This window comes from Somniosus microcephalus, chromosome 29 (assembly GCF_052327205.1).
Source record: "Somniosus microcephalus isolate GS21.2 chromosome 29, FLI_Smic_1.0, whole genome shotgun sequence".
In the NCBI taxonomy this organism is placed as follows: domain Eukaryota; kingdom Metazoa; phylum Chordata; class Chondrichthyes; order Squaliformes; family Somniosidae; genus Somniosus; species Somniosus microcephalus.
The window spans coordinates 5615352-5641598 of record NC_141015.1 but is presented as its reverse complement, the minus strand read 5'-3'; the positions used below and the strand labels follow the sequence as shown (position 1 = coordinate 5641598).

At 49.0% G+C, this 26247-nt stretch overlaps 2 protein-coding genes across 2 annotated transcripts in view; one reads left to right on the top strand and one right to left on the bottom strand.

Annotated features, from left to right (window-relative positions):
* Positions 1-7847: 7847 nt before the first annotated feature.
* LOC147098386 (histone H2A type 2-C-like) lies at positions 7848-8237 on the bottom strand. Its single transcript, XM_085970031.1, has one exon. It carries the CDS (start codon positions 8235-8237, stop codon positions 7848-7850), a length of 390 nt encoding a protein of 129 aa, XP_085826157.1.
* An 11424-nt stretch (positions 8238-19661) lies between these two features.
* Positions 19662-26247, top strand: part of LOC147098385 (histone H2B-like) — a 14261-nt gene continuing 7675 nt past the window's right edge. Inside the window, exon 1 of the mRNA XM_085969971.1 lies at positions 19662-19754. Within this exon, the coding sequence (XP_085826097.1) occupies positions 19662-19754 (93 nt within the window). The remainder of the gene's footprint in view (positions 19755-26247) is intronic.

The following is a 26247-nucleotide window of genomic DNA, read 5'->3' as shown; positions in this document are numbered from 1 at the left end:
CCGGTGCGCAGCAAGTGCGCTTCTTTGAAGATGTGTCCGCTCTTCTGGGCTCCATCGACGCGGGCGAGTGCGTCATCCTCGGGGGGGATTTTAACTGCACCCTCGAGGCGAGGGACCGTTCGGCCCCCCAGCGATGCCCAGCGGCGATGGAGAAGTTGAGGGACCTGGTCGGGTCCTTCGACTTGGTGGACGTCTGGCGACATCTCCACCCCGACTCCAGCGCCTTCACTAGTGTGAGGTCTGGAGGAGGATGGCCTAGAATCGACCGCCTTTATATTTCCCGGGCGTACGTCTCCTGCGTTCCGGCGGCTTCCATGCGGCCGGTGCTGTGCACGGACCACCACCTGGTGTGGGCAGAGCTCGTTCCGCTGCACGCACGGGGGGGTCCGCGTACTGGCATTTTAACAACCTGCTGCTGGAGGACGTGCGGTTCCAGGATTCATTTCGTCCGTTCTGGGCCGAATGGAGAAGGAAGCGGGGGAGCTTCCCCTCCTTGAGGCGATGGTGGGATGTGGGCAAGGCTCACGTCCGTCTCTTCTGTCAGGAGTATGCGAAGGGGTCGACCAAGATGCGGGAGGCCCGGGTCGGGCGGTTGGAGAAGGAGGTGCTTGACCTGGAGTCCCGTCTTGGTCAAGTCGTCGAGGACCCGGCCCTGCAGAACGTGTACGAAGAGAAGAAGGGTGCGCTGAAGGACCTGCAGCTCGTCGGGTCCAGAGGCGCGTACGTGAGATCGCGGATCCAGTTCCTGTGGGACCTGGACCGCGGCTCCCCCTTCTTCTACTCGCTGGAAAAAAGACGGGGGTTCCGTAAGCAGCTCTTGGGGCTGCTGGCCGACGACGGATCTCTGGTCTCGGATCCGGAGGGAATCAGCGTGGAGGCCCGCGCCTATTACGGGGCTCTGTTCTCTCCGGATCCGCCCAGCGAGGGTGCGCGCAGAGTTTTGTGGGAGAACCTGCTGAAGGTCGGCCTGGAGGGCGCCGAAAAATTGGACACTCCTCTGAGTCTGGAGGAGCTGACTGGTGCCCTCCGCCAGCTCTCCAGGGGAAAGTCCCCGGGGCTGGAAGGGTTGACCGTGGAGTTCCACAGGGCGTTCTGGGACGTCTTGGGGGGCGACTATGCGCGGGTCCTCGGGGAAAGTTTGGCGACCAGGGAGATGCCCCTCTTGGCGCAGGGCGGTTATTGTCCTGCTGCGTAAGAGGGTTGATCTCCGCCTCCTTAAGAACTGGCGCCCGGTCTCCCTCCTCAGCACGGACTACAAAATTTTTGCCAGGGCCATGTCTGCTCGCCTAGGCGCCGTGCTGGCCCACATGATCCACCCCGACCAGTCCTACATGGTCCCGGGCCGGACCATCCACGATAACATCCATCTGGTCCGGGACCTGGTCCACGATTCCCAGAGGGTGGGTCTGTCGGTCGCCTTCCTTTCCCTGGATCAGGAGAAGGCGTTCGACGGGGTAGATCACGAGTATCTCTTAGGGACTCTGCGCGCATTCGGGTTCGGGACGCATTTTGTCGCCCGGATCCAACTTCTGTACGCTGCCGCAGAGTGTCTGATTAAAGTTAACGGGTCCTTGATGGCGCCCCTTCGCTTCGGGATGGCTGTGCGTCAAGGATGCCCCATGTCCGGCCAGTTATACGCAATTTGCGTAGAGCCTTTCCTGCGCCTCTTGCAGAAGAGGTTGACGGGACTGGCTCTGCAATGGCTGGGCGTGGAGGTGGTCCTCTTAGCTTACGCCGATGATGTGCTCCTCGCGGTCACAGATCCCGCTGACTTGCGGAGGATGCGGGAATGCCAGCAGATTTACTTGGACGCATCCTCCGCCAAGATCAACTGGGAGAAATGTTCCGGACTTCTGGTGGGTCAGTGGCAGGTGGACTCCCTGCCAGAGGAGTTCAGGCTCTTTGCCTGGAGCACCACGCACCTCCTCTACTTGGGAGTCTACCTTAGCCCTGCCGAGGACGCCTGGCTGGCGAACTGGCAAGAGTTGGAGGCCAAAGTCACCACTCGCTTAGGACGCTGGGCAGGATTGCTCCGAGTGTTGTCCTACAGGTGTCGAGCGATGGTCATAAACGAACTGGTGGCCGCCATGTTGTGGTACCGGTTCGTCACTTTGATCCCTCCCCCTGCGTTTGTCGCCAAGATACAGAAGAAGCTCGTCGACTTCTTCTGGGACAAAAGGAAGCACTGGGTCTCTGCTGCAGTTCTGAGTCTCCCGCTTAGGGAGGGCGGTCAGGCGCTGGTGTGCCTCCACACCCAGGCTGCAACTTTCCATCTTCAGACGCTGCAGAGATACCTGTACGTCGAGAATCATCCGAGATGGTGTGCGCTGGCGACGTATTTTTTCCGCCAGCTGCACGGCCTCAATTATGACATGCAGCTCCAGTTTTTGGAAGTGGGCGGCACGCGTGCCAGCCTGCAGGAGCTGCCTGTCTTCTACCAGGAACTGCTATGGGTTTGGAACTATGTAGCTTCCAGGCGGAGCTCTCCCCCGTCAGGAATGGCGGCTGTCCTTCGGGAGCCGCTGTTCAGGAATCCGCACCTCCACGTCTACGGGTTCGGGTGGCTGGCGGAGGGCAGGGCTGTGCTTGGCAAGGTGACTAGAGTTGGGGACCTACTCGATGGCAGAGGAGCGGGCTGGATGGTGCCGGAGGAGATGGCGCGGCGCATGTCTTGGGCCAACGTCCAGCTCGCGGTCAATGCCATCGAGTCAATGAAAGCGACGCAGCGCCCCGGCGCCATGAGGTGTATCGAGGCGGCTCAACTGCGTGGGGCGATCCCGTCCGAGCTTTCCCCCGTTCGGACGGAAATCCTTATCGGCGCCCAGCCCCGAAACCACCCTCGGGAACCGGCGCCTCACAACTTGAGCCGTCTCGAGGAAATACCCTCCGTGCCTTTTCATTCCGCACGGAGGGGTTTCCTGTACGGGCTGCTCCTGCACACTTTCCACTTTGTCATCTTCGCCTACCGTCCGGACACGCCGTGGCGTGCCATCTTCCCTTCCGGCGGAGGCGGAGGACCCCAATGGAGGGCTCTCTATGCGGGAGTCCTCCCTTGTTCTATTGGGGACTTGGCCTGGAGGGTGTTGCACGGAGCAGTCCCGTGCAATATATTTTTAAGTAGGTTCACGGACTCGCAGGCCGCCTGTTTGTTCTGCGGCCTGGAGGAGTCTGTTTTTCACATTTTCACGGAGTGTGAGAGGTTGCAGCCCCCCTTCCATTATTTGAAGGGGCTGCTCCTCGATTTTTGGTTGCACTTCAGTCCCACGCTCTTGATCTATGGTAACCCGGTGCGGAGGGGAGCGGGCAGGTTGGAACACCTCCTCGTGGATCTGCTCCTGAGCCTGGCTAAGAAAGCCATCAATTGGTCCAGGCAGCGGGCGGCCGAGGGGGTCGGCCAGCCAGATTGCCTCCCTCTCTTCCGTGGCCATGTTCGCGCCCGGGTGGCCCTGGAGATGGAGCACGCGGTGTCCGCCGGCACGCTCGAGGACTTCCGTGACCAGTGGGTGCCGCGGGTACTGGAATGCATAATTAATTTGGATAGCCGAATTCTAATTTGATTTATTAACGTTTAAATAAAGTTCTATTAGTTGCAGTTTATTTGTTTATTTTTTGGTCCTACCAAAAGAGGGACAAGACAAGGACAAAAACGAACAACTTTATTAACTAGCCTAATTACTCTGATGAGATCAATTACTCGAGAAACAGGTGCGGAGAGGGGCCCAAAGGTACGGCAGCAGTGCACCGAAGCCTCAAAACCCGCCCTCAGGCGGCGAGCAGAGGGAAGTGCCGCTGAAGCCGTTACAGTACCATTCTGTCTATTGTATGTGAGTGTGGTGTGATCTCTGTAAAAGTCAGTTTCAAGTCTGTGAGTGGGGATTTATGCTGCATCTGTCAGTTACTATTGTATGAGTAAGGTTTTAATCAGTCGCTGCCTGTTTCTGGTATGGGAGTGTGGATTTTAGTCTGTATCTGCCCGTCTATGCTTGCGCGTGTGATTGTCACCCTGTATGAGTCACTCTCTGGGATGTGAGTGCAAGTTTCACCCTGTACCTGTCACTCTCTGGTATGTGAGTGAAAGTTTCACTCTGTATCTGTCAGTCTCATTTAAGTGAGTGTTGATTTTATCTATAGCTGTCAACCTGGTATGCGAATGTGGGTTTTACTCTATAGCTATCTGTCTCTAGGATGTGTGTGGATTTTACTCTAACTCAGTTTCTAGAATATGGATGTAATGTTTTGTCTGTACCTTTCAGTTTCTGGTGTGATTGTGGATTTTTCTTTATACCTGTCTGTCTCTGCTTTGTGAGTGTGGGCTTTATTCTGTAGCTGTCAGTTCTGCTACTGTTTGTGAGTGTGGGATTGACCCTATATCTCTCATACTGGTAATGTATGTGAGTGTGAGAATTATTGTGTAATTGACAGTCTCTTGTATTGTACTATTCTTGCTCTGTGTAACTGTTGGATTCCATTCCTTCTCCACCTTGTGCAGGCCAATGCTAGTTTGAGATTATCTGTGACTGTCTGAGGAGGAGGTTTGTTGCAGTCCATTACCTCGGATTCTCTGCTCTTGTATGTTAGTTATTGGGGTTGACTGTCCCTGTACAGCCAGCAGCGAGGATTGACACTGTATCAGTGTCTATCTGTTCGTGTGTGTAAGGGTGTGAAAATGGATCTGCCTATCAGTGCAATGTGTTTGGGCTTTGAAACAACATCTTTTTCAACTGTTGCAAGTTACTCTAAAGTTCATAATGTAACACTGGAAATTGGGATTACTGTGGGACTGACTGCTTCTGTTGCCTGTGATAATAGGATTGAGGCCAGTTCGGTGTCTCTGCGCTCTGTGAGTGATAATGTACTTACTGTGAGTGAGAAGGAGCTGCCTGCACTATTCCTTGTGTTCCGGGTGGAGGAAAGATCCATTTATTCCGGCTCCTTGAAGTATTTTGCTCAGGGAATAACAAAGAGAACAATATTAGTTGTAGGATATGGACAGGTGCTGGGAGACTATAACAATAAAGTAATAATTAACGTGTTTGTTTATATAAAAGTAAAGTATCTGGAGAGGGGAAACCGCGATACAAACAGTGTCATTGTCTGACTTCACTACAGTACAGCGGCACTCAGATTATCCACACCAGGGGTGTAGGACGGTTCTACAGTAAGTTATCAGCATCCAGACAAAACCCAAACCCAGCACTGGACCATGAATGGGACCATCCGATTGGCACACTCCAGGTTTATATCTCCCACTTCCACGGGAGAAGGTGTACAATGTTGAATCGCTTCCTGGAATAATTCCATAGGTAGCTGGGCTGCACATCTATTTTTTCCAGTATATTGAAAACGAGTTGAGGGCTTGAATAGTTAACAGATGCTGATGTATCTGAGGGAACCATAACGTATCTTTCGATCACCAGCAACACGGTGCTGGAGAACTCAAAGGAAATAACCGATTTTTGAAATGTGTTCTTTCACACTTCTCACCTACTGCCTGCAATCGATGCACGTTGTGAATCTCCGCACATCCTCACTGTCAGGCTGTTTCCTTGTTCACTGAACAATAAAAACAGACACGGTAAGATTGCAACTGAGTCAGGAACATTCACTGCTGATCTGGAGAAAGCAGCAATGATTTGAAAGTGCGAGGTGATTTACTTTCTATGTTACCTTACACTGTACACACACACAGCCCGAGAATGGCCTCTCCCTTTCCCCACTCACTCCATGTTCCGGAAATTGTTCCCGCCCCACTCTGCCTCTTTCAAACAGTCCCTGGTTTCCGCTGAACTTGCCCCGTCTCAAAGCCCATCTGTGGACACAGTCCCAATGCGATGTGCTGCTGTGAGGAGGCTGCTGTTTGCTCCCTTGCTCGGGCCCGTGATATCTCCGCTCCCTGATGTGTTCAGCGATCATCAGCCGAGCACAGAGGAAACGGCCCCCGCTGGCAGAGCTGGGGGAGGGGAGCTCGCATGGGCCCTTCCTGTCGCTTTAAACACTGTGCGGGGAGAGGGGGAGGTGCAGGCAAATATTTCAATGCTGAAGCCTGAAAGCTGGAGGCGGAGTTGAAGCTCAGAGGACGCTGTCTCTGCTCTGCCTGTCACTCTGATTCTGTCTCCTCCCAGCCTCTCTCACACTCTGCTTTTCTCAGCCAGATCCGGGCTGGCTTCATAAATACATCAGGACGGCGAAAGTTTATCATTCAGTTTATATTCCGGTTAGGAATCGTCATAACTGGAACAGGTAAAGGGGGCAAAGGACTGGGAAAAGGCGGAGCAAAGCGCCACCGTAAAGTTCTTAGTGACAACATCCAGGGCACAAAACAAAGGCTCTTAGAACCCCACACCGCCTCACAGAGAGAGCAGCGCCCCAGGACCGGGAGCGGGGATATATTGGGGTGAGGAGTAGCTTCAGAATTATAAGGATTATGGGGTTACAAGTGACTCTTTGGGCCGGACCCTGTATTCTCCCCTCACAGTGAAATGCTCTTTTAGTCTTCCTGGGTGTCCATGCGCTCAGTGTTCTGTTTCCATTCAGCTTTTATATATCAGACAGATGGTGTGACGGGGAACCGGAGCTTTCCACCTCACAATAGTTTAAACCGAGCTTCTATGACAAGAGGCCAACTTGTGAGATTATTCTCCTTCTGAAGTTTGCTTCCTGCACAGATACTGTCGGGGATTGTGAAATTCAAGGGTTTAAGTAAAGTCATTGGATGGACTGTAATGTCTCCAGTTCCAACTCTCGGAGCCCGCTGTAACCTGAGGCTACTTCGGATTGGTCGCTTGATTGGAATCCCATTTCCTTAACAGAATAAACTATTGGCCTCAATTGATCAATTTTAAAATTAAGTTTGAAACATTCCACCAAATTCAAAAAAGAAAGATTTTATTTATAATGATTAAATTCAACCGAGACAGTTTCACTAATTTTCTGATAATTTCCTCACCAGATTTACAAGACTTTAGCCGGAATGAATAAACTGACGAAGTCAGTGCATTAAACAGGCGGCTCCTGCAGAGAGGCTGTGGGTGGCTCTTAAAGCAGCCGTTGTGATTTCCATATTTCTGTCAGTAAATTGTGGAGTTTTACTTTTGATTTCGACAGATACCTCAGCACCGTGTTTATGTTCCGCTTAAAACCATTGCCAAGTAGTTTATTGGTCAATCTGAAAACTCCAAAAAACCATTAAAAGCAGATGGACGCGCTCACCAGATTTTAGTGTGAACAGTGTGGTTGATCATTGAGTGTGGGATAGACACTTCCTCTGTCACTCTGGTACTATGTGGCAAGGTGAGATTCACTGCTGAATATGGGACAGATACTGTATCTGTCACTCTCTTGCAGTGTGTTAGTGCGGGATTGACAAAAGTGCATATGATAGACAACGCATCTGTCACTCTGCATTGTCAGTGGCAAATTGGCTGTTGAAAAACGAGAGATACTGTATCTGAGTCTGGTACAATGTGACATTTTTAAATTGTCTGGTGAGGCTAAACTAGATACTTTATCTGTCACTCTCTGGTACTGTCTCAGTGTGGGATTTACAGGTGAGTATAGGAAATGCACTACCACTCACTCACTCGTACTTCTTATGAGTGAGGGAATATTCGTTCATACAGGATACCAATTGTATGTTACTCTGGCTGCGTTTGATTGTCAGCTGAGTGGTGGATAGATAACTTAATCGACAAATCTGTGAATTTCAAAGTAGAATTTAAAATTTAACATGTTAATTTAGATCTGAGATAATTGCGACCCATAGAACAGAACAGTAACCAGCCCTTTCAAAGATAATGTGGGTGGCTCTGAAAAGAGCCTTTGGGTTATTAGATTGAATCTTGTTCACTTTACTTGCTCTTGGAGCTGGCAGTGCTGGTTTTCTTGGGCAGCAGCACCGCCTGGATATTAGGCAGCACCCCGCCCTGAGCGATGGTCACCTTTCCCAGCAGCTTGTTGAGCTCCTCGTCGTTGCGGATGGCCAACTGCAGGTGTCTGGGGATGATGCGGGTCTTCTTGTTGTCGCGGGCCGCGTTGCCGGCCAGCTCCAGGATTTCAGCGGTCAGATACTCGAGCACAGCAGCCATGTACACCGGAGCTCCGGCACCCACACGCTCAGCGTAGTGGCCCTTTCGCAGGAGCCTGTGAACACGGCCCACAGGGAACTGCAGTCCGGCCCGGGATGAGCGGGACTTGGCCTTGGCCCGAGCTTTACCGCCGGTTTTTCCTCTTCCAGACATTTCCACAATCAGCACGTTCAGAGAAAGAATGAAAATCTTATACGTTCTGGAGGAATGCAGATAGCGAACTTGTGATTGGTCGCTCTGTGGTGAATTTCATTGGTGCTTTCCGGTGACCAATCACGATCTCTTTTTCCCGCCAATGAAAAGTCAGTGGAAATAACTGTTCTCAACAGTCAGACCGCCAACGATTTTTTAATTTCAAAACGCCCGCCAAAATTTTCCAAAATGAGCGAATTAAGTTAATAAATTCACCATTAGCCAAATAATTCCGAACATTTTTTGTCTTCCTTTGTCTTGTTCCATTTCTCCCTTGCAAATTCCAGGCTGTTACAATCAGGATTAATTTCGGGTTCAAGTTCAAACTGTATCGGGCGGGCATCAATTTGCATTGATTCTGTAACGGGACACATTCCAGCTCAATCTTTGTAAAAGTGAGGATTCACAGATTACGATCGATCATTTGCACAGGCACTGCTGCGGGAGTGAAACCAGATCTGGGAGTCCTGCTGTAAGAAGGGAAGAGGGACAGAGGGTTTAAACTGTCCCCCGTTCTGGTCTCTGTAAGAAACCCCATTCTGGGTTTTTGCAATGCAGTAATTCTCGGGTTAATACAAGGATTGACCACAAATGGCATTGAAAAAAATGAAAATGTGTTTGCAGAGATTGAGGTGACTGAAATCCGAGTCTCATCTCGAAAACAAGCTTTTAATTCGTCGGAAGGCGCTGCAAGTGAACGGGTCTAAGATCAAAGGGAAAGAGCGACCAGGGACCGTGTTTGTAGTTCTTATCAGCCGAGCACATAGGAAACGGCCTCCGCTGGCCGAGCTGGGGGAGCGGTGCTCGCAGGGGCCCTTCCCGTCGGTTTCAAAAGTGTGGGGGAGGGGGAGGCGTAGCTTGAATTTTAGCACATGCTGAGACTTCTTTCTTATAACACTTAAATCAGCAAAAATGTGATTGTTTTACAAATCGCTTTTATCGTTCATTAAATGGGCCAGATGGAGACGCTGTTAATTATCATCCGAATTACTGATAAAACGAGTGTGTGATCCGGACACTGGAGTGGGAGTTCCTGAACAGGTTCACACATTCCGTCAGTTGAGATTTTATTTTCACCCACAGGGTGGTGGGGGTCTGGAACTGTTTTGCCTGAAATGGTGGGAGAAGCAGAAACCCTCCTCGCATTTTAAAAAAGTAATTGGATATGACCATAAGTGCCGTAAACTGCAAGGCTACGGACCAAGAGCTGTAAAGTGGGATTTGGCTGGATAGATTGTTTACGGCCGACACAGACACGATGGGCCGAATGGCCTCCTTCTGTGCCGTAACTTTCTATAATATACATCGTAGAGACAGAGAGCTAGAATAGACACTCATACCAAACCCTAAGAAATACACAACATCTGTCACATCCCAGAAAGTGACAGATAACGAGTAAAATCAACACCCAGATAAATCCCAGACCAGAAACTGACAGGTACAGAAGTGCCGCCACCGACAAGGCTACGGCCGGCAGAGACGAATAGCCTCCTTCTGTGCCGTAAATGTCTACGATTCTATGAGTAAAAGGCATTAGACCCATCGAGCTTATATGCTGATTTAAATCACCACACTTAAATTTGATTTGATTTGGAATAAAATATAGATCCACAGTGATCACAATGTAAATCCACAAACTATCTCCGCTGCCAGGTCACTGCTCTGTGAGGTGGTGGGTGGCTCTTAAAAGAGCCTTTGTGTTGTGTTTGGTGGAAAAAGTCGAGATGTTCACCCGCCGAATCCATAGACTGCGGCCCTGCCGTTTCAGAGCGTACACCACATCCATGGCCGTGACCGTCTTGCGCTTGGCGTGCTCAGTGTAGGTGACCGCATCCCTGATCACATTCTCCAGGAAAACCTTCAGCACCCCGCGGGTCTCCTCGTAGATCAGACCCGAGATCCGCTTGACACCGCCAGGGCGAGCCAGGCGGCGGATGACTGGTTTGGTGATGCCCTGGATATTGTCACGGAGCACTTTACGGTGGCGCTTCGCTCCGCCTTTGCCCAGTCCTTTGCCTCGTTTACCTCGCCCAGACATGTTGATTCTTCACTGAAATGGTCGCTGAATGAAAATTTCTTGTCTTACAACTTTATTTATGCAGCCTGAGCGGATCTGGCTGAGAAAGGCAGACGGTACGTGAGGCGGAAGTAAGGGGGGGTGAAAGAGAGAGGAGAGAGAGCGGGAAGGAAGAAGACAGATTCAGAGTGCGAGAGAGAAAGGGCTCTGAGCTTCCAGCAACCTCTCAACGTTGACGTTACAATCCCCTGTAAAATCTTCACAAAAACTAAATACACTTTCAGAGAAATCCTGATAATCAAGGATTTCTAGAAAAGCAATAAAAGGAATATATAATTAAAATCAATTAAGTGGGCACGCTGCACTTCAAATCGATTGCAGAATCATAGAATCGTTACATCACAGTAAGGCAATTCGGCCCATCGAGCCCGTGCCGGCTCTCTGCATGCAAGAACACTTCAGCTAATCCCACTCCCCCGCACTTTCTCCGTAGCCCTGCATTTTTTCCCTACAGGTACTTATCCAATTCGCTGTTGAACGCTACGATTGAGTCTGCGTCCACCTCCCTCTCAGTCAGTTCATGCCAGACCCTGACCACTCGCTTTCCAGAAAATCAATAGGCGGACAATATCATTAAAATCCATTAAAGGAAGCATTCTGCACTTCAAATCTATTACAGAATCATTACAGCACATTGACGGCCATTCGGCCCTTCTCAAATCCGAGTCTCATTCCAAAAACAAGCTTTTAATTCTTCGGCAGGCTCTGGAAATAGCGTCTGAGTGCAAAGGGAAATAGCGACCGCGGATGGTGTTTGTAGTTTACTGAACAGGTAATTCAACAGAGACGCTAAGGTCGATCCGGTCAGTGAAACTGCTTATGAGAATACAAAATTAAATCTAAAGCTGGAAATTCAAATGTTCTCAAACACACTTGTTCAGGAAATAATTACAGTAAATTGTGTCTAAATGGGAATGCGTTTGTGAAACTCTTTCAGAGAGATTGTGGGTGGCTCTTAAAAGAGCCGTTGTGTTTTGGGTTTGTTCTTTCAGGACAGCGTGAAGTTTTACTTGGAGCTGGTGTATTTGGTCACCACCTTTGTCCCTTCCGACACGGCGTGCTTGGCCAGCTCCCCGGGCAGCAGCAGGCGCACGGCGGTCTGGATCTCCCGGGAACTGATGGTGTGCCGCTTGTTGTAATGGGCCAGGCGGGAAGCCTCACCCGCGATGCGCTCGAAAATATCGTTCACAAACGAGTTCATGATGCCCATGGCCTAGGAAGAGATGCCGGTGTCGGGGTGAACCTGCTTCATCACTTTGTAGATGAAGATGAGTAACTCTCCTTCCTCGACTTCCTGGGCTTCTTACCGCCCTTCACTGCCGGTTTAGTGACGGTTTTTTTGCCGCCCTTCTTGGTAACTGTTTTCTTTTCATCAACCATTCCCAAACTCGATTTCAGACACAAAATGATACAATCCCGCTCCGGGCCCCGCTTAAATAGGCTGCCCCCACCGCCCTATGCTAATGAGGGATGGGTGAAGGCAATGGTTGTGATTGGTTGCTGAAGAGTGATGTTATTTCCATTGTTCTGCATTTCTCTGATTGGCTGATTTATGTATCCAATCAGATTGAATCTCTGTCACAAGCACGCCCCCTGCAGTCAGAAAGGTCATTGCAAACGCAGAGGAATCATCATCTTCCCATTCTCCATTTCCCAGACCATTAAAGAGGCCCCAAGCACTTCTGCTGCACGGGTCTGCAATTTAAATGTCCAACCTGTGCTCTATATTCAAGCCTTGCGGGGTGGTCTGCGGGTTCAGTAATGCCAGTCCCTAGTACTGTGTGTGTGTGTGTGAATAGTTCTGTATCAGTCTCTGCTTATTTATGTAACTGTTGGAATCATTCTCAATCTCAGTCTCTGTTACATGTGTCAGTGTGGGATTCCATCTGTATCCGTCAGACTCTGGTACCGTGTGTCAGTGTTGGGATTCATTCGGAATCTTTCATTCTCTGGTAGTGTACGTGTGTGTGATATTAATTCTGTATCTGTCTGTCACTGGGATGTGCGAGTCTGAGATTCATTCTGCATCTTTTAGTCATTGAGACATGCGAGTCTGTGTTTCATTCTGTATCTGTCAGTCACTGGGACGGTGTGCGAGTCTGAGATTCATTCTGTAACTGTTAGTCTCTGGTAATGTACATTAGTGTCGAATTAGCTCTGAATCAGTCTGTCTCTCGTACTGTATTTCAGCGAAGGTTTCTGCATGAATATGCTACTCACTCGGTTTATGAAAGTAGGATTCGTACTGCATCTATCGGTCTCTGGTACTTGATGTTAGTTTGAGATTCTTTCAATCTCTGCTAGTATCTGGTACTGTATGTGAGTGTGGGAATGAACCTCTCTGCAAATTAATTGTACTGCCTGTGATTGTGTACTCATTCTGTATCTGCCAGGCCCTCTGATGCACTGTGTTACTGTGAGATTCATTCTGCACCAATCAGTATTTAATGTGGGGTTAACTGTGTCTCATTTACTGGTACTGTGTACGAGTGTGTATTAATCCTGGGTCTGTCACCGTCTGATATGCTGTGTCAGTGTGAGATTAATTCTCTTTCCCCGACAATGTCTAATACTGTATGTGAGACTGAGATTTATTCTATATCTGTTAGTTCCTGCTAAGGCATGTGAGTTTAGGATTTATTCTGTGCCTTTCAGTCTCTTATACTGTATGTGTGAGTTAGATTAATGTTGTCTCTGTCAATTTTTGGTACTGTTTCAGAGTGTGAGATTCATTCTGTGTATCTGTCATCTCTGATACTGCATGTGAGTGTCAGTTTAATTCTGTCTCTCACTATCTGGTAGTGTAAGTGAGTGTGAGATTATTTCTGTGTATCTGACCGTCTCTGATACAGTATGTGAGCGTGAGATTTATCTGTACCTGTCAGTCTCTGATAATCTGTGTTAGTGTGGATTGATTCTGTATTACCCAGTGTCAAATACTCTATGTGACAGTGAGGTACATTCATTGTCTGTCAGTCTCTGGTATTATGTTTGAGAGTGAGATTCATTCTGTATCAGTCAGTCTTTAATACTCCGTATCAGATTGGGATTCATTTTGTCCCCATCATTTTCTGGTACTGTATATGAGTGTGGGATTCATTATGTGCCTGTCTGTCTCTGATTCTCTGAGTTAGTGTGTGATTCATTTTCTCTTTGTCAGTCTATGATTCTCTATGTGAGAGTTAGATTAATTCAGTATCTGTCAGTCTCTGGTGTTGTATGAAAGTGTGGGATTCATTCCGTATATGTCAGTCCCTGATAATGTGTGTGAGTGTGGGAGTCATACTGCAGGGCTCAGCACTAGGTCCCTTGCATTTCGTGGTATATATCAACGATCTTGTCTTGAATATAAGAGGTATGATTAAGAAGTATGCAGTTGATACTAAAATCGGCTGTGTGGTTGATACTGAAGAAAGAAGCTGTAGACTGCAGGAAGACATCAATAAATTGGTCAGGTGGGCAGAACAGTGGCAAATGGAATTCAATCCGGAGAAGTGTGAGGTAATGCATTTAGGGAGGGGTAAAAAGGAAAGGGAATACACATTAAATGGTAGGACACTGAGCAGTGCAGATAAACAAAGAGACCTTGGAATGCATGTCTGCAGATCCCTGAAGGTAGCAGGCCAAGTATATAAGGTGGTTAAGAAGGCATAAGAAATGTTTGCCTTTATCAGCCGTGGCATAGAACACAAGAGCAGGGGGGTTATGCTTCAACTGTATAAAACACTAGTTAGGCCTCAGCTAGAGTACTGCGTGCAATTCTGGTCACCACATTACAGGAAAGATGTGATTGCACTAGAGAGGGTACAGAGGAGATTTACAAGGATCTTGCCAGGAGTAGAGCATCTTAGCTATGTGCATAGACTGGATAGGCTTGGTCTGTTTTCCTTGGAACAGAGGACGTTGAGGGGAGTCCTTATTGAGGTGTGTAAAATTATGAGGTGCATAGATAAAGTGGATAGAAAGGACCAATTTCCCTTAGCAGTGGGGTCAAAAACCAGGGGCACAGATTTAAAGTATTTAGGGGAAGGTTCAGACGGGATTTGAGGGGAAATTTCTTCACCCAGAGGGTTATTGTGATCTGGAACTCACTGCCTGAAAGGGTGGTAGAGGCAGGAATCCTAAGCACATTTAAAAAGTACTTGGATGCGCAATTGGTATACTCTAACCTGCAGGGCTACGGACCAAGGGCTGGGAAGTGGGATTAGGCTGGATAGCTCTTTGTTGGCCAGCGCGGACACAATGGGCCAAAATGGCCTCCTTCCGTGCTGTAAATTTCTATGATTCTATGTATGTGTCATTCTCTGATACTGTATGTATGAGTGGGATTTATGCTATATATGTTAGTCTCTTGTGGTCTGTCTTGGAATTAGATTAATTCTGTGTCTTTCAGTCTCTAGTACTGTGTGTGAGAGTGAGAATAATTCTGTAGCAATCAGTCTTTAATAATCGGTGTCAGTGAGGGATTCATTGTGTCTCTATCACTTTCTGGTTCTGCATGTGTGCGTGGGATTCATTCTGATTCTGTCATCCTCCGATACTTTGTGTCAGTGTTTGAATCAACCTATACCTGTCAGTCCCTGGTACGTGAGTGTGGGTTTTACCCTGTGCCTGTCAGTTTCTGCTGTGTGAATTTTAGATTTTACTCTACAAGTCAGTCTCTGATATGTGAGTGTGGGTTATAATCTGTACCCGTCGATATCTGGTATGCTAGTACTGGTTTTATTCAGTGCCAGTCAGTTTCTGATTCATGAGTGTGGGTTTTCCTTTCTACCTGTCAATTTCCACACTGGAAGAAAGGGTTCACTCTGAATCTGAAAGTTCCTGGTTCGTGAGTGTGGGTTTTCGTCTTTATCTGTCAGTCTCTGCTATGTGAGTGTCTTTTTCACTAGCTTCTTTTTCTGTTATGCAAAGCTGTGTTTTTTTATGTACCTGTCAGCTTCTGGTATGTGAGTGTGGGTTTCTTCTGTATCAGTCAGTCACAGGTAAGTGAGTGTGAGATTATTCTGTCTCTGTCAGTTTCTGGTAGCAGAGTGTGTGTTTTTCTTTGTACCTGTCAGTGTCTGGTTCGTGAGGATCAGATTTATTCTGTACATTTTGGTTTCTTGTATGTGCCAGTGGGTTCTATTATGTTCTTTTTAGTTTTTGTTGTATGTGTCGATTTCAATCAGTACCTGTTAGTTTCTGGGATGTGAGTGTGAGTTTTACTCTGTATCTGTTAGTCTCTGGTATGTGAATGTGGGGCCTACTTTGTATGTCAGTCTTTGGTGTATGAGTGAGCACTTTATTCTGTATCTGTCTGTCTCTGGGATGTGAGTGTGGGTTTTACTCTGTGAATGTTATACTCTGGGATGTGTGTGGGGGTTTTACTCTGTATATGCCATAATCTGGGATGTATGTGGGGGTTTTACTCTGTATCTGTCATACTCTGGGATGTGTGTGCCGTTTTTACTCTGTATATGTTAGTCTTTGGTGTGTGTGTGTGAGTTTAATCTATACCTGTCACTTTCTGCTTCAGAGTGCCAGGTTTTAATCTTTACCTGTCTGTTTCTGGCATGGAAGCGTGTGTGGTCATTCTGTGCCTGACAGTCTCTGCTGTGTGAGAGTGGCTTTATTCTGTATCTGTGAGTTTCGAGGAGCTGTATGGCCTCCTCCTGCTTCTAATTTTTATATCTCTCGGATGTGAGTGTGGGTTTTTGACTGTACTATTAAGTTTCTGCCACGAGTGTGTGTGTTTTATTCTTTACCTCATTGTCTCTTGGATGTGAGTGCGGGTTTTTCATTGTACCAGTCAGAGTATGGTATGTGTATATGGGCTTTATTTTGTACCTGTGTTTTCTGGTATGTGTGATTGTGTGGTATTGTGGCGGTTCCACCGGTTGTCCCTTACATTGTGATACATAATTCCCTTTAACTTACCTTACTGTATGTGTCTGTTACTATACTCAGGCTTCTTTCCTGTACTCTACGTCATGACGTCATGACGTCAGAGCTCGGAACCTTCCAACAGTAGAGCTCAGAACCTGCTGGCAGTTGAGCTGGGAAACTTCTAGTTAGTCATTGTGGCGTCCCCGCTGGGGAAAGACCTACACCATGGTGCTCCTACAGTCAGCCATCTTACCTGCTACCTTACCTGTTGTATTTAACCTGTTCCTGCAAATAAACAACTTGTTTATAGTTCGTCGAATTCGAACTCGATTATTTAGTGGTGATGAACATGAATCGCTACATTGGTGACCCAATGACGTGAATACGGGAGCTCATCAATTCCAACACTACAATTGGTGAACTCGTATCCGTGAACGATTTTCACGGTAGCAACGCGCGCCTGAACCTCGTCTTCCCACAAGACGACTGATGCACAACCGACGAACAACCATGGAACAGCAACCGCCTAACACCAAATCCTCCAAAGGCGACCCCGTCTTTGCGAACGTATTCGCAAGGTAAGTGCAGTCTGGAGCAGATCCCATTTGACATGGACAAAACTCAACCGGACCCAATTTTTTTGCGACCAATTTTCACAAAAGAAGCACGCCATGGAAGTATCAGCCGTTATGCTGTCGCTACCACAATCCAGGGAGCCACAGTCTCCCTCATGCTTTATAAAGGTAGAAGCCCTGTTCGACGAGAACATCGATGCGGCGCCTACCACGCACTTGCTTACGGTCCCCGTACTTGTCTTTCCTACCGCCACACAGATCGTCCGCCTCTACGTCCAAAGCAACAGCAAGTATACATCTCTCCAAGCGCGGGGTACAGCATGTTCGGGCCCACAAAATCGGAGCGCGCCCTGCGGGGATACCACGAGGACTCACCCCCGCGAACCACGAGGACCCATCCCTCGCGTACCATGAGGACCCATTCCTCACAAACCACGAGGACCCTGCCCTCGTGAAACACGAAGACTCGTTCCCTGCCGACAATGCACCAGCCCGTCAGCCTGCTGGTTGTGTTACTTACTACACGTTTCAGCGTGAACGAAAAGCGTTGCCGGCCTCACGGCTGTTTTCTCCTAAATCTACAATAATTAAAAGTGTTGCCGCCATCCAGGCAGAGTTTACCCCTCCCAAAAGCAACAACAACCTGGACCGTAGCCGCCCTTTCTCCAGTTTCCCCTTTAACAAACGCAAACATCTACTGAAGCTGCACACATCGAGGATGGGTCCAACGGGCATCCTGCGGCTGCGATCAGCCACATGAAAGTTGCTGGCCTCACCGATCACTGGTCAATGCAGTAATTCTTCATCCTCTGTTGTGTTAACATCGTAGCACTATGGCACACACCGTTCCGCGTGTTCCAGCCTCCTGAAGGTTTCACTCACCTGCCGGCGAGTTCACTCACCTCACCTATCAAGTCCTTTGGATCGCTCGTTTGGCATTCCTGCAGATCTTGTCAGATCAAGGACTTGTACCAACATCAACAGAGTCATCGCCCGCGTCCGCCCGACCTGCCCGTCATTCTGACAAGGCCTGCTGTTTCGCACGTCTCCACGGTCCTTCGCCTGATGGATACACTTTATTCGCCACGACGCGCATAAGGATCCGCTCACGAGCAGCACCTTCAGAGCTCGCCTACCAAGTCGAGACAGCATGACCGCCGTGACCACCAGCTCGTCAGACCATCTCATCCTTGGACTTTCGTTAAAGCAAATTCTGGGGGGCCTATGTGGCGGCACCACTGGATGACCCTTACATTGAGATACATAATTCCCTTTAACTTACCTTACTGTATGTGTCTGTTACTTTATTCAGGCTTCTCTCCTGTACTCTGCATCATGACGTCAGAACTCGGAACCTTACAACAGTAGAGCTCGGAACCTGCTTGCAGTTGAGCTGGGAAACTTCTAGTTAGTCCTCGTGGCATCACCGCTGGGGAAAGACCTACACCACGGTGCTCCTACAGTCAGCCATCTTACCTGGCACCTTACCTGTTGTATTTAACCTGTTCCTGTAAATAAACAACTTGTTTATAGTTCGTCGAAGTTGAACTCGATTATTTAGTGGTGATGCACACGAATCACTACAGTATTATATATCTGTCAGTTTCTTTAATATGATTGAGGATTTTACTCTTTCCCTGACCGTCTCTGGTATGTGAATGTGGGTTTACTTCTGTCAATATTCAGAGGGATTTGAGTGTCCTTTTACACGAAACGCAGAATGTTGTCATGCAGGTAAAGTAATCAATTAGGAAGATAACGTATGTTAGCATTTATTGCAAAGGGGTTGCAGTAAAGCGTAAGTATGTGTTGCTGCAAATATATAGGCCTTTGGTTATACCATAACTGGCGTACTTTGCACATTTTGGACTCCTTATCTAAGGCAGGATATACATGCTTTACAGGGGGTGCATCAAATGTTCAAGAGATTGATTCCTGGGATGAGAGGGCTGTCCTATGAGGAGAGATTGTGTATAATGGGCCGATATTCTCTGGAGTATAGAAGAATGAGAGGTGATTTCATCGAAAAATTTCAAATTGTTAGCGGGCTTGACAGGGGTAGATGCTGCGAGGCTGTTTCCCCTGGCAGGAGAGTCTAGAACTAGGGTTCATAGTCTCATGATAAGGCGTCGGAAAATTAGGACTGGTGGATGATAAATGTATCCACTCAGAGTATCGTGAAACTTTGGAATTCTCTACTGCATGGGGCTGTGGATGCTCAGTCGATGAGTGTATTCAAGACTGAGATCATAGATTTTTGGGCACGAAGGGAATCAAGTGATACAGGGATAGGGTGGGATATTAGAGTTGTGGTTGAATGTCAGAGCAGCCTTGAGGGGCTTTATAATCTACTAGCCGGAGTGCCCGGCGGTGCTGAGGGTTTTTTGAGGGCATGTTGTTATGAAAAAAGTAGAGGAGAGAGAGGGGGGGAGGAGAGAGGGGGGGAGGAAAGAGAGGAGGGGGAGGAGAGAGGGGGGAGGAGAGAGAGGGGGTGAGAGGGGGGACAAAGAGGGGGGAGGGGGGAGAAAGAAGGGGGAAGGAGGAGGGGAGGGGGAGGTGAGGGGAGGAGGGGTGGAGGGGGGATGGGGATGGGGTAGAGGGGGGGAGGGGAGGGGGGAGGAGAGGGGGGAGGAGAGAGGGGGGAGGGGGAGGAGAGAGGAGGGGAGGAGAGAGGAGAGGGGGGAGGGGGAGGAGAGAGGGGGAGGAGAGAGGGTGGGGAGGATCGAGGGGGGGAGGAGAGTGAGGGGGTGAGGGGGAGGAGAGAGAGGGGGGAGCTGTGTGGGAGGAGAGAGAGGGGGTGGTGGGAGGAGAGAGAGGGTGGGGGTGGGAGGAGAGAGGGAGAGGCCTTGGTGGCCTGGAGCCCCCATGCGAGCGACGCCACCGCTAACCTGCGCGGTTTCGGTCGGGCTCTCGGGCTGCGCAGTTGACGTTGAGAGACGCCCGGGCTCGATTGCCGGGGTAACCCTCCTCACCTCCCCTCCCTCCTGAGCGGCTACAGGCTGTGAGAGAGGACCGGGCCCAGTTGCCGGGGAAAACTTTCTTCCCTGCCTTCCTGAGCAGCTACAGGCTGTGAGAGAGGCCCGGGCCTGGTTGCTGGGGTAACCCTCCTCCCCCCCTCTCCGCCCTCCTGAGTGGCCACAGGCTGTGAGAGAGGCCCGGGCCCGCATGCCGGGGAAAACCTTCTTCCCCCCACCCCCGCCCTCCTGAGCGGCTACAGGCTGTGAGAGAGGCCCGGGCCTGGTTGCCGGGGCAACCCTCCAAGGTTGCAGCGCCCGGCGGAGGCAGCGAGTCAAGAGCAAAAAAAGAGGGTGAAAGCCAGGAAAAATAATGAGCTTAGAAAAAACTTTTAAAAAAAACTATTTATTTGTGTTGAAAGTGGGAGAAATAAACACACAGAAAGTGGGAGAAATAAATCAAGAGTTAGGAATCAAGATGGCGGCCACTCACCTCAGCTCAGAAGGATTAGGCCCGCCCACACATGCAATGAAATGCCCCCCGTGATGCACCGATTGGTCAACCATCAGGTCACTCAACTGTAGGATTGGTCAACCATCATGTCATTCAACGCTATCCCCTGTACGATTGGTCAACCATCATGTCACTCAACGCTAATGAGCGGAGTTGTCAATTTTTTGAACGTTTTTTGTATACTGTCTGAACAATTTTTGTCTGACCAAAAAGTAAATATGCCTTTGACACTTCCATAATCATAAGCTTTCTTTTGATATAACATATGTGTAGGTACGCTCTATAACTTTTGAGTGTATAGAGGACATACATACAGACAGACAGACAGACAGACAGATGAACTGCTTTTTATATATAGATATACTAGCTGGGGGAGCCCGGCGGTGCCGAGGCTTTCTCGAGGGCATGTTGTTGTTGGAAGAGAGGGAGGGAGCGACTGGGGGGAAGAGAGAGAGGGAAGGAGAGAGGGAGAGAGGGAATGAGAGAGAGGGAAGGAGAGAGAGAGGGAAGGAGAGAGAGAGAGGGAAGGAGAGAGAGAGAGTGAAGGAGAGAGGGAGAGGGGGGAAGGAGAGAGAGAGAGGGGGGGAAGGAGAGAGAGAGAGAGAGGGGGAAGGAGAGAGAGAGAGAGAGAGGGGGAAGGAGAGAGAGAGAGATGGAAGGAAAGAGAGAGAGAGATGGAAGGAGAGAGAGAGAGAGGGAAGGAGAGAGAGGGAAGGAGAAAGAGAGGGAAGGAGAGAGAGACAGAGAGAGAGGGAAGGAGAGAGAGAGAGAGAGAGAGAGAGGGAAGGAGAGAGAGATTGGGTGTGTGAGAGAGAGAGAGATTGGGAGTGTGAGAGATTGGGAGTGAGAGAGAGAGAGATTGGGAGTGAGAGAGAGATTGGGAGTGTGAGAGAGAGAGAGAGATTGGGAGTGTGAGAGAGAGAGAGATTGGGAGTGTGAGAGAGAGAGATTGGGAATGTGTGAGAGAGAGAGAGATTGGGAGTGTGAGAGAGAGAGATTGGGAGTGTGAGAGAGAGAGACTGGGAGTGTGAGAGAGAGATTGGGAGTGTGAGAGAGAGAGATTGGGAGTGTGAGAGAGAGAGAGATTGGGAGTGTGTGAGAGAGAGAGATTTGGAGTGTGAGAGAGAGAGATTGGTAGTGTGAGAGAGAGAGATTGGGTGTGTGAGAGAGAGAGAGATTGGGAGTGTGTGAGAGAGAGAGACTGGGAGTGTGAGAGAGAGATTGGGAGTGTGAGAGAGAGAGCGATTGGGAGTGTGAGAGAGAGGGAGATTGGGAGTGTGTGAGAGAGAGACATTGGGAGTGTGAGAGAGAGAGGTTGGGAGTGTGAGAGAGAGAGATTGGGTGTGTGAGAGAGAGATTGGGAGTGTGAGAGAGAGAGATTGGGTGTGTGAGAGAGAGATTGGGAGTGTGAGAGAGAGAGATTGGGAGTGTGAGAGAGAGAGACTGGGAGTGTGAGAGAGAGAGAGATTGGGAGTGTGTGAGAGAGAGGGATTGGGAGTGTGAGAGAGAGAGATTGGGAGTGTGAGAGAGAGAGAGATTGGGAGTGTGAGAGAGAGAGATTGGGAGTGTGAGAGAGAGAGAGATTGGGAGTGTGTGAGAGAGAGATTGGGAGTGAGAGAGAGAGAGAGATTGGGAGTGTGTGAGAGAGAGAGATTGGGAGTGTGAGAGAGAGAGAGATTGGGAGTGTGTGAGAGAGAGAGATTTGGAGTGTGAGAGAGAGAGATTGGGAGTGTGAGAGAGAGAGATTGGGTGTGTGAGAGAGAGAGAGATTGGGAGTGTGAGAGAGAGAGAGACTGGGAGTGTGAGAGAGAGATTGGGTGTGTGAGAGAGAGAGAGATTGGGAGTGTGTGAGAGAGAGAGATTGGGAGTGTGAGAGAGAGAGAGGTTGGAGTGTGTGAGAGAGAGAGATTGGGAGAGTGAGAGAGAGAGATTGGGAGTGTGAGAGAGAGAGATTGGGTGTGTGAGAGAGAGATTGGGAGTGTGAGAGAGAGAGATTGGATGGTGTGAGAGAGAGGTTGGGAGTGTGAGAGAGAGAGATTGGGAGTGTGAGAGAGAGAGACTGGGAGTGTGAGAGAGAGATTGGGAGTGTGTGAGAGAGAGAGATTGGGAGTGTGTGAGAGAGAGAGATTGGGAGTGTGAGAGAGAGAGAGATTGGGAGTGTGTGAGAGAGAGAGATTGGGAGTATGAGAGAGAGAGATTGGGACTGTGATAGAGAGAGATTGGGTGTATGAGAGAGAGAGAGACTCATTGAAAAACATATACACCAAACCAAAAAAATGGGAAAATATTCGCCTGTTTCATCGACTTCAAGAAAGCCTTTGACTCTATATGGCACGAAGGGCTCTATTATAACTTCTTCAATGTGGAATAGGGGGCAAGTCTATGACCTTATTAAATCAATGTATCTGAAAAACAAATGCGGGGTCAAAATTGGAGACAAACGCACCAATTTCTTCACCCAGAGAAGAGGCGTCCGGCAGGGCTGCAATTTGAGCCCGACCCTGTTCAACATATACATAAATGAATTAGCAGACATGCTGGAGCAAAGCGAGTCACCAGGTCTCCGTCTCCTGGATGGAGAAGTGAAATCCCTGTTCTATGCGGACGACCTGGTTCTGCTGTCTCCCACAGAACAGGATTACAGCAACAACTAGACCTACTCGACAAATACTGCCAAAATTGGGCTCTAACAGTAAATCTAAAGAAAACCAACATCATGATTTTTCAAAAAAGGCCCAGATGTCAGGAAAACAAATACCAGTTTACCCTCAGTGATATCACTATAGGACACACTATGAGCTACACCTACCTTGGTCTAACTATTACAGCATCAGGGAGCTTCAGCATAGCAGTGAATGCACTAAAAGTAAAAGCCCGAAGAGCCCTATATGCAATAAAAAGAAATTCTACAACATCCAAATCCCAATCAAAATCTGGCTCAAAATATTTGACAGCATAATCCTGCCCATTGCACTGTACGGTAGTGAAGTATGGGGCCCGCTAAATCACCAAAGCTACACTAAATGGGGAAAAACATACAATAGAAGCCCTACATGCAGAATTCTGCCGAAGCATCCTTCGCACCCAAAGAAAAACGCCAACAAATGCATGCAGAGCCGAACTAGGCAGATACCCACTGATAATAAACATCCAAAACGAGCACTAAACTTCCTAAATCACCTCAAATCTAGCTCCCCAGACACCCTTCATTTCAAAGCCTTTCAGACCCAAGAGCTAAACCCAGAAAAGAGTCCCCTGAGTCAGCTGCTACGGAAACTAAGTACTCAGCCGGACCCTGACCAGCCCAGACCAACACAGCCGTCCAAACACCAATCCGAGTGAACCAAATCATTAAAAAATGCAAAGAAACCTACCTGGAACATTGGAACAAAATAACCGAAAGCCAAAGCAGATTAGAATGTTACCGGGCCCTAAAAAGAGAATATAACTGGCAGACTACCTCACGACCATCAGAGACACAAAACAGAGACAGACCCTCACCAGGTACAGACTAAGCGACCACCAACTGGAAATTGAAAAAGGCAGATACAAGAAATCCTGCCAGCCTAGAGAGAATAGAATATGCGATCAATGTCTGGCTGGCGAGGTTGAAACAGAAATGCATTTCCTCCTAAAATGCGAAAAATTCAACACATCAAGAAACATATTATTCAACAAGCTAAGCCAAACAACCCCAGATTTCAAGGAATTGGATGATCTGTCAAAATTGAGATTAGTCCTAGGAGAAGGAGACAGACCATACCTTGGGGCCAAAATATGTAACAACATGTCACAACCTGAGGACTGTTTAAAATTAAGACTGTTTAAAATTAATATTGAACGTACCAAATGAAGTACAAAGACTGTTTAAAATTAATATTGTTTAAAAGTAATATTGTATGTACCCAACAAATGTCAAATCGATTGACACCTACAGAATGTTGGAAAACTGTACCTTTTTGCTATGTAAGCTTTGGCAATATGGTTCTCTGTAAACTTTCATGCCATAAAGCATTTTAATTGGAAATTGGAATTGGAATTGGACTGGAAGTGTGAGAGAGAGATTGGGAGTGTGAGAGAGAGAGATTGGGAGTGTGTGAGAGAGAGAGATTGGGAGTGTGAGAGAGAGAGAGATTGGGAGTGTGAGAGAGAGAGATATTGGGAGTGAGAGAGAGAGAGATTGGGAGTGAGAGAGAGATTGGGAGTGTGAGAGAGAGAGAGAGATTGGGAGTGTGAGAGAGAGAGATTGGGAGTGTGAGAGAGAGAGAGATTGGGAGTGTGTGAGAGAGAGAGATTGGGAGTGTGAGAGAGAGAGAGATTGGGAGTGAGAGAGAGAGAGATTGGGAAGTGTGAGAGAGAGAGATTGGGAGTGTGAGAGAGACAGAGATTGGGAGTGTGAGAGAGAGAGATTGGGAGTGTGAGAGAGAGAGAGATTGGGAGTGTGAGAGAGAGAGATTGGGAGTGTGAGAGAGAGAGAGATTGGGAGTGTGAGAGAGAGAGAGAGATTGGGAGTGTGAGAGAGAGAGAGATTGGGAGTGTGAGAGACAGAGAGAGATTGGGAGTGTGAGAGAGAGAGATTGGGAGTGTGAGAGAGAGAGAGATTGGGAGTGTGAGAGAGAGAGAGATTGGAGTGTAAGACTGAGAGATTGGGAGTGTGAGAGAGAGAGATTGGGAGTGTGAGAGAGAGAGGACTGGGAGTGAGAGAGAGAGAGATTGGGAGTGTCAGAGAGAGAGATTGGGAGTGAGAGAGAGAGAGAGATTGGGAGTGTGTGAGAGAGAGTTTGGGAGTGTGAGAGAGAGAGACTGGGAGTGTGAGAGAGAGAGAGATTGGGAGTGTGAGAGAGAGAGATTGGGAGTGTGAGTGAGAGAGACTGGGAGTGTGAGAGAGGGAGAGATTGGGAGTGTGAGAGAGAGAGACTGGGGAGAGAGAGGAGAGAATGGGGAGCTAGAGAGAGAGAGAGATTGCGAGTGAGAGAGAGAGAGAGAATGGGGAGAGAGAATGGGGAGATAGAGAGAGAGAGAGATTGGGAGAGAGAGAATGGGGAGATAGAGAGAGAGAGAGAGATTGGGAGTGTGAGAGAGAGAGACTGGGGAGAGAGAGAGAATGGGGAGATAGAGAGATTGGGAGTGAGAAAGAGAGAGATTGGGAGTGTGAGAGACAGAGATTGGGAGTGTGAGAGAGAGAGACTGGGAGTGTGAGAGAGAGAGATTGGAGTGTGAGAGACAGAGACTGGGGAGAGAGAGAGAGAATGGGGAGATAGAGAGTGAGAGCGACTGAGGGGGAGAGAGCGACTGAGGGGTGAGAGAGAGAGAGATGTGGAGAGAGAGAGAGGGAGAGACTGGGGAGATAGAGAGAGAGACTGAGGGGGGAGAGAGAGAGAGACTGAGGGGGGAGAGACAGAGCGACTGAGGGAGAGAGAGAGGGAGACTGGGGAGAGAGAGAGAGATGGGAGAGAAAGAGAGAGAGACGGGGGAGAAAGAGGAGAGAGACCTTTTTCTAGGGCATGTTGTTGTTGGAAGAGAGAGAGCGAGGGGGGGAAGAGAGAGACAGAGAGCGAGTGGGGGGGCGGTGCAGAGGCTTTTTTGAGGGCATGCTGTTGGAAGAGAGAGAGGGAGCGACTGCGGGGGAAGAGAGAGAACGACTGGGGGGGGAAGCGAGAGAACGACTGGGGGGGGGAAGCGGAGAGAGCGACTGGGGGGAAGAGAGAGCGACTGGGGGGAAGACAGAGAGCGACTGGGGGGGAAGAGAGAAAGCGACTGGGGGGGAAGAGAGAGAGCGATGGGGGGGAAGAGAGAGAGCGACGGGGGGAAGAGAGAGAGCGATGGGGGGAAGAGAGAGCGCGACGGGGGGGGAAGAGAGAGAGCGACGGGGGGAATTGAGAGAGCGACGGGGGGGAAGAGAGAGAGCGACGGGGGGAAGAGAGAGAGCGACGGGGGGGAAGAGAGAGAGCGACGGGGGGGGAAGAGAGAGCGCGACGGGGGG

Coding starts and splice junctions, on each gene's coding strand:
- LOC147098386 (XM_085970031.1), bottom strand. CDS start 8,237: ATGTCTGGAAGAGGAAAAACCGGCGGTAAAGCTCGGGCCAAGGCCAAG.